This window comes from Panulirus ornatus, chromosome 32 (genome assembly GCF_036320965.1).
Source record: "Panulirus ornatus isolate Po-2019 chromosome 32, ASM3632096v1, whole genome shotgun sequence".
Lineage (NCBI taxonomy): Eukaryota > Metazoa > Arthropoda > Malacostraca > Decapoda > Palinuridae > Panulirus > Panulirus ornatus.
In genome coordinates, this window is record NC_092255.1 from 16,344,236 (window position 1) to 16,358,755 (window position 14,520).

General features: G+C 40.3%; 1 protein-coding gene across 1 annotated transcript; it reads left to right on the forward strand.

The window, feature by feature from the left end:
• The first annotated feature begins 2,613 nt into the window (after positions 1-2,613).
• LOC139759072 (tubulin beta-1 chain-like) lies at positions 2,614-12,509 on the forward strand. Its single transcript, XM_071681010.1, has 5 exons — positions 2,614-2,663; positions 8,186-8,291; positions 9,064-9,295; positions 9,895-10,139; positions 10,887-12,509. Exons 2-5 carry the CDS (start codon positions 8,235-8,237, stop codon positions 11,706-11,708), a joined length of 1,356 nt encoding a protein of 451 aa, XP_071537111.1. The 5' UTR covers positions 2,614-2,663; positions 8,186-8,234; the 3' UTR covers positions 11,709-12,509.
• The last annotated feature ends 2,011 nt before the right edge of the window (positions 12,510-14,520 follow it).

Here is a 14,520-nt window from a genome sequence, read left to right on the forward strand (position 1 = left end):
TACAGTGTTACTTATTGACCCCAGTACTGTTAAACGGGCAATTTCATGCTTTTTTTTTAAGTTACTCAAGTAGTTGTTTTGCTAGTAGAGCGTAGAAATGCGGTAAACTGACAGGAGTTTACTGTTTGTCTGAGTTACACAACAAATGTATGTTGTCTCTCTCCCAAGACAGACAACAGGGTGAGTGAGCGAGACTAGACACCAAGATGGCACATTTAATGACACTTCCTCACCCTGAACTTGCATCAGTGACTGGGTCACAGACTAACCCACAGGGGCACGAATCAAGTTATGCGGCATTCATTCTGACGTTCCAAAACGTAATTTGACGCTTCACGAGGAAGGAATTGAAAGAATTGAAAGAAGGTCTTCTAGGATCCATCATATGTGCAGACGGATTGTTTTGTTGATACAACTCATACTCGGTGTACACTTATTTAGAACACTGGGAGATGTGCATATTTTTCCAAAGCTGTAAGCGTGAAACAACAAGATGTTGGTCGATAACGTCATAAAAGACGTTGCCCAGAGAAATCACAAACTCGTGCCAGGTCGATGTATAGGTTCATTCCCTCTAAGGTACACTGCCACAGTTCCTGTTGGTATTAAATCTTACAAAGTATCTATTTGTTCAACTGAACATCATTCTTCGCCTGGTTAGCAGCTATCTTGCGAATTATCCTTAAACACATTTCTGTGGTTGCTTGGCACCTGCTCCGACCTTATCATTGCTTACAAAATGGATGTGTACTTTGAAAATATTGTACATCGCTTCCAAGGGTTAGTGGAAGATGTCTTGTACAGATCCTACAACCTGATGGAATACATCATTAACTGTTATGGAATGAGAATAGGGTGTCGGAAGGCAAAGGAACACGAACCCAATTCTCTTATTGATTCCGACAATATCTACAGGTAAGACGCCTAACATGAGGCTCGGAAAACATCAACTGATATTCTCAAGGACGTAAAACTGGTGTATCCTGATATTCGCCAGTCAAAGGGCTGCTTCTTTACACACACACCAATGGCAACCGAGATACAAGCTGACTTGAAGGCAACACCTGGACCTCGTTGGTAAAGCACCTGGAACAAAGCTACATGTGAGCTATGTGTCCTTGTTAGCTTATACACAATGTTGATATCGTTCACAAAAGACGATAGTTAAGGGCGTTTGTGAAAATCTTTAGAAACACAGTCAAGTTGAAGTTGATGACATGTTTCATTAAGATATTTCACACCTTTGCGAGTTTTGGGTCGAAAACTAAAACGCCAGGAGACACACTCTGTGTCCATCGTGCTACTGGGTCCAAAATATTAACTGATGAAAATCTTTAGGCATTCGGAAACAACATTAACCATCTCCGTCAGGGTGCACACCTAACATAGAGTTTGGGAACTGGTATATCTGCGAGGCTTGAATGACTAGGAAAGCTTGGCAACGTATTTTGACGAAGCTTTGGATGAGCAGGTTTGGTAACTTGTATTTACGAGCAAGGCTTTGGATGAGTAGGGGCAGTCTTAGTATCACTTAAAAGACTATGAAAATGAATAAGACCAACTCTTGTACTAGTAGAGTATAAGTAACGGTAAAAGTAACAGCTCAAAAAAACAAATCACGAATTTTCATTCTTCGCTCTCTCTATATTCCGGTTATGCAGAATTTCTGGGCTTTGCATACTCTGAAATTCTACACCCGGGGTAAAAATATAGTGTCTAGGACCATATTGAAGACACATAGGCTTATTACTGGAGCTTTGTACCATATGATGTGTCTAAATCTTCCAAAAGTGACTCCTAAACCCTAAGGTCTATTAACGGAAGGAAGGTTTTTGGTAGCTGAAGATTTTGGAAGTTTTTTTTAAAGTTCTGTGAGTAAGGGTAATAAAGATGAAATTTAAGGGTAATAGCTCCTCGAGCCTATCCATGATGTTCCATCATTTATCAGTCAAATTCGATCCCATGATGAAAAAACGATGAAACTATATAAAAAAAAACTTATACTGTCCTGGTATGTGTTTCTCCACATTCTTTGTCCTATTCCTTCATAATGCAATTTTGATTCTGTAAGTAATAGATAATAGAGGAAAATCATAACTGTGCTTAAGATCTATGCAATGAAAAAAGTTTCTCATAATACTGAAAAAGAACTGCAGTATTATTAAAGAGGAGAGAAGAAAAAGACATCTTTGTAGAAATAACCTTTTCGTAAACATCGGAAAAGATACTCTTGCTAAAAGACGTCACAACAAAAATGTTCTCGTTACAACGATCTCTCTTATTTATTAATCATCAAATATACTGACCGAGGCTTTTGTATTATTGGCATCTGGTGGTGGTGGTGGTGGGGGATGGATGGGGGAGGGTGTCAGCCATGCCTGCAGCGCTGCAGAGGATACGATGTTTTAAAAAATAGATCTTCGTCGGGGGTTAGGAAATGTTAGTAAGTACTTACAAAATTGTTCACATCATCAACCAAATTTTATTTATTGTTGTTATATAGTAGTATCGACAGTAGAAAATAATAGTACTATCGCTTTATTTTCGTATCTTTACAAAACACGAATGAAAGTTGATGGTAATATCTGGTACCTGAGCCGAGTTTAGTTAGCTACCATCAGGCAGCTTGTGGGTCACTCCGGCACCCGCTGCTGGCACGAAAGGTAAGCAGTGTTAGTTGTGCTTTGGTGTTCGAGAATTCTTAAGGGTTAGGGGGATTTAAGAAAAGAATAATACGTTTGTGCACTTAGCCATTCTCCTTGTGCCTTTGTAAATCAGAAGTGCCTGACAGTTTGTAGTTCGGCTGGACGACATGGTTGAAAGATGGACAGGAGCTGGTGGCAACAGTATAAGCGCAAGAATATGGAACTTATCATAACCTTGTAGATGTGAAAACCATCCCGGAGCTAAATGAAACTTCGTCGTTGTAATGAGAAGTGTGCATCGATTTTGTGTCTAATTGAAATATACATCCGAAAATGCCGCATTTGCTCCACAGGGGCTGAGGTGCGACCGGCGCCACAGAGGACGAGTCGACACAGGTCAAGGTGTGAATGGAGCAATCCAGGTCACTGCTTAACAGAATCTCATCCTCTTCATCGCCTTCAGTCCCCCCCAAAAAAACTTTGCAATACTTGCAGGTTGGGAGACGCCCTGTGGGTAGGGGTATGTCTAAGCGAGCAAGCACCATTGTCTTGGCAGGTGCTGATTATCCTGACTGGCTTGAGAGTGAGTTTGAAGGTGAATTCAAGATGCGATTGGGTGAGCATTGGCCTAGATTGCTCCTTTTACTTTTGACCTATGTGGAACTGCCTTCTGTGGCGCCGGTAGCACCGGCCATTAGCCTGACACATGAACATATGTGGATTCAGATCTCGAATTGATTAGAAGATGCATAGATTTACCTACAGAAGAGGCACATTATATTGTGGTCTGGGGCTATTCATGGTCGCCATGTATTCATACAAGAATATAATACTGATATGGCAACTTTAACAGCAATGTGGTTTACATAGCTGCTGTGCACATTAACTGTGACAGATTTTTGTGATGCCATGGAATTTTGACAGCGATAGGCAATTGATAAGGCCATCATTGATTTTGATACTGTTGGGCTAATAACATAGCTGAAATGTATACTGAAAAATACTGACAGCTTTAGAAAGCTGTGGTTTACAAGAGTTTTTTTTCCAGCTTTGATATAACCCAAATTTTGCTATAGTACGTCTCGTCACTTATCGAAACTAGCTCTGGATATTGAGTGATTCTGTTCTTCAATGCTAGTGTTTAGAAACTTCAATTAAAGTTGCTGAACGTGGTTTGGAGCATTATAGTATACTATGCAATATTAGATAAGACGATAGTGGTGAGTGCTACGAGTGTCTGGGGAGAGACTTGTAAAGATTAACAGAACGTATGAAAATCTCTTAAAGCTCAATATTTTTGTCGAACTATACCAGTCACGTCTATGATTGAGTATTGCAACGACTTCAGATGAATGTCGGCATACAGACGAGACATAGTCATCCCCAACGCTTCTCACAATCAGCAATCCATGCAGTCAGAAAACCATATTAATGCTGGTATATTTCTTTTACAAATACCTGCTGCTGAGGAGACAAGGTGAAATTTTCATAGGCTCTATTAACTTTACAAGTGTTTACCATGAGTTAACTCCACGATTTTCCTGGTTTGCATAACCCTCTTCACTTTTTTTTTTTTTTCTAACACTGCAGGGTCAACTGAGGCCCTAATCAAGGCCATCCCATTACTGCTCTCTCTCTCTCTCTCTCTCTCTCTCTCTCTCTCTCTCTCTATATATATATATATATATATATATATATATATATATATATATATATATATATATATATATATATTTATATATATCGACCAACCCTCAGAGGTTGATGAACGGCTGGATTGACTGTGGACCGGCTTCCACCACCAGGATTCGAACCTTTGCCCTCGACACTCGGTGGCCCGTGAATGCGTCACGGTGCAGTATACATTATACATGACAGCTAGAGTGGATATGTGGAAGTGACGCCGTCGCTCACCTCATCCTTGGAACCTTGCTTAAGGGAACTGCAAATATTTAGGCATACGTACTTTATGTGAATCTTTTTGTAAATATATACATGCATGTTGTATTCCATATAAAGATTTTCATGATAAGATCTTGGAACCCCAAACTCTAGGAGTTCGTATAGCTTGAATGCTACGCTACAATCAGTAGCAGGGGAAGATTGGACTCCTCAAGGGAGAGTTCTTTGATGAGATTGTACTCTGAAGATACTGCCTCGCTGAATGTAACTTTTCACTCGGCGTAACTGCAGATAGGCAGAGTTTATTTATATATATATTTTTTTTTTTTTTTTTTTGTCACTGTCTCCCGCGTTTGCGAGGTAGCGCATGAAAACAGACGAAAGAAATGGCCCAACCCAACCCCATACACATGTATATACATACGTCCACACACGCAACTATACATACCTACACAGCTTTCCATGGTTTACCCCAGACGCTTCACATGCCCTGATTCAATCCACTGACAGCACGTCAACCCCGGTATACCACATCGATCCAATTCACTCTATTCCTTACCCTCCTTTCACCCTCCTGCATGTTCAGGCCCCGATCACACAAAATCTTTTTCACTCCATCTTTCCACCTCTAATTTGGTCTCCCACTTCTCCTCGTTCCCTCCACCTCCGACACATATATCCTCTTGGTCAATCTTTCCTCACTCATTCTCTCCATGTGCCCAAACCATTTCAAAACACCCTCTTCTGCTCTCTCAACCACGCTCTTTTTATTTCCACACATCTCTCTTACCCTTAAGTTACTTACTCGATCAAACCACCTCACACCACAAATTGTCCTCAAACATCTCATTTCCAGCACATCCATCCTCCTGCGCACAACTCTATCCATAGCCCACGCCTCGCAACCATACAACATTGTTGGAACCACTATTCCTTCAAACATACCCATTTTTACTTTCCGAGATAATGTTCTCGACTTCCACACATTCTTCAAGGCCCCCAGAATTTTCGCCCCCTCCCCCACCCTATGATCCACTTCCGCTTCCATGGTTCCATGCGCTGCCAGATCCACTTCCAGATATCTAAAACACTTTACTTCCTCCAGTTTTTCTCCATTCAAACTTACCTCCCAGTTGACTTGACCCTCAACTCTACTGTACCTAATTACCTTGCATTTATTCACATTTACTCTTAACTTTCTTCTTTCACACACTTTACCAAACTCAGTCACCAGCTTCTGCAGTTTCTCACATGAATCAGCCACCAGCGCTGTATCATCAGCGAACAACAACTGACTCACTTCCCAAGCTCTCTCATCCCCAACAGACTTCATACTTGCCCCTCTTTCCAAAACTCTCGCATTCACCTCCCTAACAACCCCATCCATAAACAAATTAAACAACCATGGAGACATCACACACGCCTGCCGCAAACCTACATTCACTGAGAACCAATCACTTTCCTCTCCTCCTACACGTACACATGCCTTACATCCTCGATAAAAACTTTTCACTGCTTCTAACAACTTGCCTCCCACACCATATATTCTTAATACCTTCCACAGAGCATCTCTATCAACTCTATCATATGCCTTCTCCAGATCCATAAATGCTACATACAAATCCATTTGCTTTTCTAAGTATTTCTCACATACATTCTTCAAAGCAAACACCTGATCCACACATCCTCTACCACTTCTGAAACCACACTGCTCTTCCCCAATCTGATGCTCTGTACATGCCTTCACCCTCTCAATCAATACCCTCCCATATAATTTACCAGGAATACTCAGCAAACTTATACCTCTGTAATTTGAGCACTCACTTTTATCCCCTTTGCCTTTGTACAATGGCACTATGCACGCATTCCGCCAATCCTCAGGCACCTCACCATGAGTTATACATACATTAAATAACCTTACCAACCAGTCAATAATACAGTCACCCCCTTTTTTCATAAATTCCACTGCAATACCATGCAAACCTGCTGCCTTACCGGCTTTCATCTTCCGCAAAGCTTTTATATATATATATATATATATATATATATATATATATATATATATATATATATATATATATATATATATATACACACACACACACACACGAATATAAGTGCATATGAACGGGCACTTTCATAGAACACATAATACCTTCCAACAGCCAAGATTTGAACCCAGGAGGGTATTATATATATATATATATATATATATATATATATATATATATATATATATATATATATATATATATAGATAGATAGATAGATAGATAGATAGATAGAATATTCATCTTCATGTGGTGTGCCGGATATTAGTACAGCTTCTCCAAAAGTATTACCTGTGTACTCTTGCAAAACTGTACACTGCTTCCTCTAACCATTAGTTAGTAATAAGAAATTCAGGCGGAGAGGAAAAGGATCCATAATATCATGGTCGCCAGTAGATGCTCGATGTGAGTAGCCTGGGAGTATATACTGGTTCGTTGCTGTTTCGCGGGCTGTCATACAGTGGAAAGGCAACGTGGCCGTTGTTTTGCAGCTTTTTCATTAATATAGCTTTTTTTTGTGTGCGTGTAGGCGCACGAAGTGGTATATTATGATAAAGTTGGAAAGTCGTCCTTGTTGGTAAGGCTGGGGTTGGGAGGTTGAGTTGAAGTGCTTGTTCACTCACGCATCTCTCATTCCCTGCCGATTGTCGGTGGTGCTGTAACTGTTATTTTTCAGCATCTGCTTGATTTCAGACGAGCTCCTGAAAGGGTAAGGGTTAAGATGAACAGGATTTGACTGCTTGCTGGAAATGTGTTTGTTATTGTTGGTCATTCGCTGTATCCGTTAAGACAGCGTCCCACATCTGTTCGCTTCCTCTACACCTGTGGAGCCAACATCTGGTTAGAAGATTCGCTATTGAACGTGGAAGCGGATTTTGTTCTCGACGTTTTTCTCTGTGGTGAAGTAAAGAACGGATACTTGATTTTCTGGCGAACGTGTTTGGCGCCTACGAATATTTATCACGTACGTTAAGACAATATATGTGTACGGTTCTCGATGTGGCACATTATGCATTTGGTTTAAATGGCTGTAGTTATTTCAGTGACTCGTAGTATTCTTGACGTTTCAGATATTGCTAATGTTTATGAGGCTGGGGTAGACAACTTCCTTGTGTTTACGAGGCTGGGGTAGACAGCTTGCTTGTGTTTATGAGGCTGGGGTAGACAACTTGCTTGTGTTTATGAGGCCGGGGTAGACAACTTGCTTGTGATTACGAGGCTGGGGTAGACAACGTGCTTGTGTTTATGAGGCTGGGGTAGACAACTTGTTTGTGTTTACGAGGCTGGGGTAGACTACTTTCATTTTAGAACTTAAGGGGTTTCCACTTAGATTTGATTAACTATGGTTTCAGTTTTAGATGCTCAGGTACTTCTTTCATGATACAGTTTTCATCCTTTCAACCATCTAATGATGCTTACAACGTCCTTCGTCGTGTACTCTGTATTGATTGAATTCCTCCAGTGTTATGCATTCATCAAACAATTTTCTACTATTTCTTTATATGTATTGGCATAAAGAAAATTACGTTTTTGGATATAGGAAAGGAAATTGATGTTTTTTTCTCTATTTTCTACCTCCATACATAGACATTCGAGGTCGTGATTCGACAGCAGGTGACCATAAACACCAACCAACATGAGGGAAATTGTTCATCTACAGACTGGCCAGTGCGGCAACCAGATTGGAACAAAGGTGAGAAAGTATTGATAAAGTGAGAGTCTTGGATGAGATTGCATAAAAGAAAATGAATATAATTAAAATGTTTAGGCACTGGTACCTCAAAGCATCATTTGTTCCATCCTACCATTTCCCTCTTCGTCTTCTCATTCGCCTTACTTCCCTCCATTATGGAGGGTAGACCAACGAAGTGATTTTTTTTTCTTCTCTCAACATCGACTGAAGTCCATACCATTTCAGCATACTGTAGTAGATTTTGTCAATTGTATTGTACATGCTACACTTTTCTCCTTAGACACTTTCGTTCCCCTTAGACACTTTCGCACCCCTTAGACATTTTCGTTCCCTTTTGACACTTTCGCTCCCCTTGGACACTTTCGTTCCCTTTGGATACTTTCCCCTTGGACATTTTCATTCCCTTTGGACACTTTCGTTCCCCTTGGACACTTTCTTTCCCCTTGGACACTTTCGTTCCCTTCACAACCAACCTGCCTCACACCACCTACCATCCTCATGCATTTCTTTTCCAACACATATCTTTTGCATACAAGGCCAAAGTAATGCAATAGTGACCTTGTCATCGGCAATGGTTTCAGTAGGACAGGTATTTAGCACTGGTTTGAGTTGGTGTCACCTTTTTTTTTCCCCCACTTTCTTGTAGTTGGATAGAGTGCAAAATTGTTGAGATAAGTTGATACAGATTTTTTACAGCATTTGCAAAGAAATCTGGAGAAACGGTAATAATTTTTGTGTGTTTTTGAAGAATGAAAGGCAATTTCCTTTTCAGTTCTGGGAAATTATTAGCGATGAACATGGTATTCAGCCTTCCGGAGAATACACTGGGACTGACAAAGACTTGATGGAACTTCAGCTGGAACGAATTAATGTGTACTACAATGAAGGTAACCAGGGCAAGTATGTTCCCCGTGCCATCCTCGTTGATCTAGAACCTGGAACAGTGGACAGTGTTAAAGCAGGACCCCATGGACAACTCTTCAGACCCGACAGCTTTGTATTTGGTAAGTTTGTCTCATAGTAAGAATCTAATGTCATATGTTTGCACTCATTTGTCTCACAGAAAGAATTTAATGCCATATGTTTGCACTCATTCGTCACAGAAAGAATTTAATGCCATATGTTTGCACTCATTTGTCTCACAGAAAGAATTTGATACCTTGTTTGCATTCATTTATCACACAGAAAGAATTTATTGCCATGTGTTTGCATTCATTTGTCTCACAGAAAGAATTTAATGCCATGTGTTTGTACTCATTTGTCACACAGAAAGAATTTAATGCCATATGTTTGTACTCATTTGTCACATAGTAAGAATTTAATGCCATATGTTTGCACTCATTTGTTGTACTAAGTTCAACGATGAGGTACTGTTTTCGAGATTAAAGTTTGAACTTTAATGATTCTGTTTATGTAATCCAGTATTTTTTCTGTTTTTAACCTGAATGATGTACTTTTTATTGTAGTTATAGCATTTTATCTATGATTCTTTTGTTTCTGCTTATCCATTCCCCCACCCTTTCCCCCAATCAAATTTTCAGGAATCCAGAGCAAGGTATTTTTTTTTTTCTTGGTTTGTTATGCCATGTCAAATCACTTTCAGGTCAGAGTGGTGCTGGAAACAACTGGGCCAAGGGTCACTACACAGAAGGTGCAGAACTTGTGGATACTGTCCTTGATGTTATCCGTAGAGAGGCAGAGAAATGCGACTGCCTTCAGGGCTTTCAACTCACTCATTCCCTGGGTGGTGGTACTGGATCTGGCATGGGCACACTTCTTGTTTCGAAGATTCGTGAAGAATTCCCAGACAGGATCATGAACACATTTTCAGTCGTCCCATCTCCTAAGGTGTGTTTGAATTTGAAGCCGCAAGTGGCCTCTTGCAAGGTTGATAAGTATGACACACACACACACACACACACACACACACACACACACACAAACACATATATGATAATCTTTCGTGCTTAATTTCATGTTATGTTTACTAGTTATTCAATCCATACATCTCTTAAAGAAATTGTATGCTATGTGCATTGCATCATCAGTCTGTTTTAATAACTCAAAAGTTGTGATCATGTCACCCCCCACCCACGATCCTGTCTTTCATGATGGGCAAATTTAAGCCCTTGAGCCCTTCCCTGTATCAAATGTACTTTCTTTTCTTTTTTTTACAACGGAGTGATTTAACGTGAGGGGCAAATTCTATTCTAGGCCTTACGTAGGATGTGAACAACTTGCTGAATATTCCCTTATCTGTGAACCTGTATACGATTCTAATATTTTTTTTTTCTTTTAGCAGTTGGTCTTATAAACAATTCTCGTAAGGTGGGCCATACAAGCGATGTGTGTTTGTTTTGTAGTGCATTTGTCATTGGAATGATGTGGTTGATTATTTCACTCAAAAGCATATCCATCAAGTAGTGTTGCTGTTGTCTTTTCCCTACAAGAATGTTCCCATTGCACTCACTTCCTAGTAAATTCCCTCAGGGGTTATTAGGGGAAAAAATCTCAACTTCAGCATGGACATCTTTTGGGAAATCCTATTCCAGTTGTTGCTATTGATTTGTGTTTTTCTCTCTCTCTCTCTCTCAGGTTTCAGACACTGTTGTAGAACCCTACAATGCCACCCTCTCAATCCACCAGCTAGTTGAAAACACTGACGAATCTTACTGCATTGACAACGAGGCCCTGTACGACATCTGCTTCAGAACACTCAAACTTAAGAACCCCACCTACGGCGACCTTAACCATCTCGTTTCCCTCACCATGTCTGGTGTCACAACGTGCTTCAGATTTCCAGGTCAACTCAACGCAGATCTCAGAAAATTGGCAGTGAACATGGTGCCCTTCCCACGTCTCCACTTCTTCATGCCTGGATTCGCTCCCCTCACAGCTCGTGGTTCACAGCAGTACCGCGCCCTCACAGTCCCAGAGCTTACACAGCAGATGTTTGATTCCAAGAACATGATGGCTGCTTGCGACCCCCGCCATGGACGATACTTGACAGTTGCTGCCATCTTCCGTGGTCGCATGTCCATGAAGGAGGTTGATGAGCAGATGTACAATATCCAGAATAAGAACTCTTCCTTCTTTGTCGAATGGATCCCCCACAACGTGAAGACTGCCGTATGCGACATTCCCCCTCGAGGTATCAAGATGGCATCCACCTTCATTGGCAACTCCACCGCAATCCAAGAGCTATTTAGACGTGTCAGCGAGCAGTTCACCGCTATGTTCAGGCGAAAGGCTTTCCTCCATTGGTACACTGGTGAGGGCATGGACGAGATGGAGTTCACCGAGGCTGATTCTAACATGAATGACTTGATTTCAGAATACCAGCAGTACCAGGAAGCCACTGCAGATGATGAGGCAGAGTTTGAAGAGGAAGGGGAATATGAAGGGGAATACGCCTAGAATGAATGAATCAAAAACACTTGTCATATAGTTTTTCTTAGCTGATAGTTAGTTATTTCACACCTTTCCCAAATTCTCCACTGCCATCCCAGAGTTGCTTCACGAGTTATCTGTGATAGTGAGGATATCACTGCCAGTTTCAAGCATGGGACGAAGTCATGCAAGGCTCAAGCTAACAGCAGTTTTAAAGGAACTTACTCCAGATGAAGCTCAATTTTTGATGTGTAAAGTGCAGGAGTGGAGTGGGCTTGTAATGTAAGATCATATTGTTAGTAGATTTTCCGTGTACTTTTAATCCTGCATTGTACATTCTCCATATTATTTCATGTATGAATTGTAATTGCATGTTGTTTTATCTTTTACTTCTGTTTTTTTGTTTGTTATACTTAATGCCTAGACCAGTAAAAGGCTTCATTGATGTATCAGAATTAAAGCTAAAACATGACCATGTAAATTATGCATTATACATTACTTTTACGTAGATCAGATCTGAAGATCAATTTTCCCATTGTTTTATTGTTGTCATGTCAGATTGACCAGGTGTCGTCCTGGTCCTTTTATATGATGGTTTCCAGCAAAGAGCAATAAGAGCTTATGCAAAAATTTTTGCAATGTGTGTATCTCTCCTAGCATTTTTACTTTAATGATGCATTGTACATTTTTTTTTATTTCATATTGTATGAATCTGATGTGAACAAGTTATATCTTCCATTTCTATTTTTTGTAATGATTTCCCAATTTTTCTTGCATAGTTGGCACAAATTTTGTAATCTGCCTGCCAATAAATGCATTCCCTAAAGATGAAGTTCTTTACTTTGTCATCCTGTATGTGCATTCCTTCCTGATCCATTCACAGCGAAATCATGTGTGAAGTATGAAACATTTTCTATCTGACTACTGATGTTGCCTGTCTGTATACAACCTAAAGTATTCGAACATCGCTAGAATTTTTATTAACTTAAGTTCAATGCCTTTTAAACACCCTCCCTCTATGCCACTCTACCTTCTTACCTTAGTTATCATACTCTCCCTCTCTGGCTCTACACCATCGCACACACCTCTATACCACTTTCCTCCCTCTTGGCCACTATATTCTGTACACCACTATTTCCTTCCTTTATGGCCTCCAGATCCTTCCCTCCCTCCCTCCCTCCCTCCATCCCTCCTTTCCTGGCTGCTACACTGAACAGCAACACTGAACTCCCCTATCCCTTGCTACCACATGCTGAGCAGTCGATGAAATTTTTCAGTGTAAACCACTATTCCTGCCATTTTTCCTCACCATACCTCCTGTATTTCTGTCAACCTGTCCGTTTGACGAGAAAATGTTTTTTCCAAACATTTTCGTCTAGGCATTATCTATCATACAAAGGAAATGGATGAATTATTTGTCTGAATACATGAGGGTTGTTCATACACCACTCATATACTATAACAATGTTACTTTACATCCTTTCAGACACGTTTCTTACTATATTTCATATAATTTCCTCTGGTTGCTCTGTCCCTACATCTCTAGAAGAACTGTCTATCATCGTTCTTCTGTGTTAAAAACTTGAAGTCGTGATCAGGTCACGCCTTACTCTTCTCTTTCCCAAGCTGGACAAGTTCAAAGCATCTAGCCTTTCCCTGTAACTTTAGCTTTCTTAATTCTGGCACCATCTTTCTTGCCCTCCTCTGAACTTCGTATATTAGTTTTTTGTGCTTCTTTAGCTGCAATGACCAAAACTTGGGAAGCATATTTTAACTATGGCCGTATGTAGGGTATTAATAGTTTGCTAAAAAAAATTCCCCATACTTGAAGGCTATTCTGACATTTGCCAATATACAGTTTGTCACCTTAACTATTCTTCTATAATGAGACACTGGCAGCAGGTTAAGAACAATGTGAACTCCTATGTTCTCACAAAGTTCTGAAACATATTTCCTGGTTGATGATAGTCCTAATGAGACCTTTTTTTTTTTTTTAACTTTGTCTCATCCTATTCCCTTTGCTTGGACTTCATTTCATCAATTATGTACTAGACTAAATTTGGAGTCTGTTTAGGTCCCCTTGTAAGTCGATGTACTTCCTCGTTTTTCACTTTTCTCGAGACATATGCGCACCATTTGCAAACCTATTCAGGAAGGAGTTTATACCTTCAAGGCAAGTGATTTATATAAATCAAGAACAGGGATGGTCCGGAACCAAACCCAGTTTCACTCCACTGATTACCTTATCCTATTTGTGGAGACCGTCGAAATGGGACAACTGTAGATCATGTGTAATCACATAAAAAAGATTTTCCTCCATATTGGATGATTGCTTGTATTTTCAGTTCCAAATCGAGCGTCTTCCTCGGCTTTTTGCCAGACCTAGAGCGGCCCATCCACAGAAAAGTGAGAAGTAAGCCTGACTCCTTTTCCTAAAATAAGTTATGCGAGCGTCCTTTGAGCAAACATTTTTCTTATAGACGAGATGCTAGATGTTCAGCTTTATCTTTCGGCAGTGCTAAATCTCTCATACAAAGTAGACGTGATACAAGAAAAGGGCTTGCATTTTCGAAATCAGCGTCCAAAACTATATATCACGTACCCCAAGAGCCATGTGTGATGAATATATATTGACCAGTGAATTATCAAACGACGCGCCATAGGGTATATAAATAGCTGGCGGGTGTTGCCCCCTAGCGGCAGAATACAAAATCAAGATCCCAGATAGTATTTTATATTTCGTTTCTTTCAGTCATTCCATGCATGCCAAGCGGAGTTTTGTGGGTTTATGACTTCCTCTATAACACATAAAACTTGTATAAAGGTACAAATGAGCTAA

Bases quoted from the DNA above. Each gene is read 5' to 3' on its own strand.
- LOC139759072 (XM_071681010.1), top strand. From the start codon at position 8,235: ATGAGGGAAATTGTTCATCTACAGACTGGCCAGTGCGGCAACCAGATT. The intron at 8,292-9,063 runs GTGAGAAAGTAT...TTTCCTTTTCAG, and splicing joins GCAACCAGATTGGAACAAAG to TTCTGGGAAATTATTAGCGA. The intron at 9,296-9,894 runs GTAAGTTTGTCT...AATCACTTTCAG, and splicing joins ACCCGACAGCTTTGTATTTG to GTCAGAGTGGTGCTGGAAAC.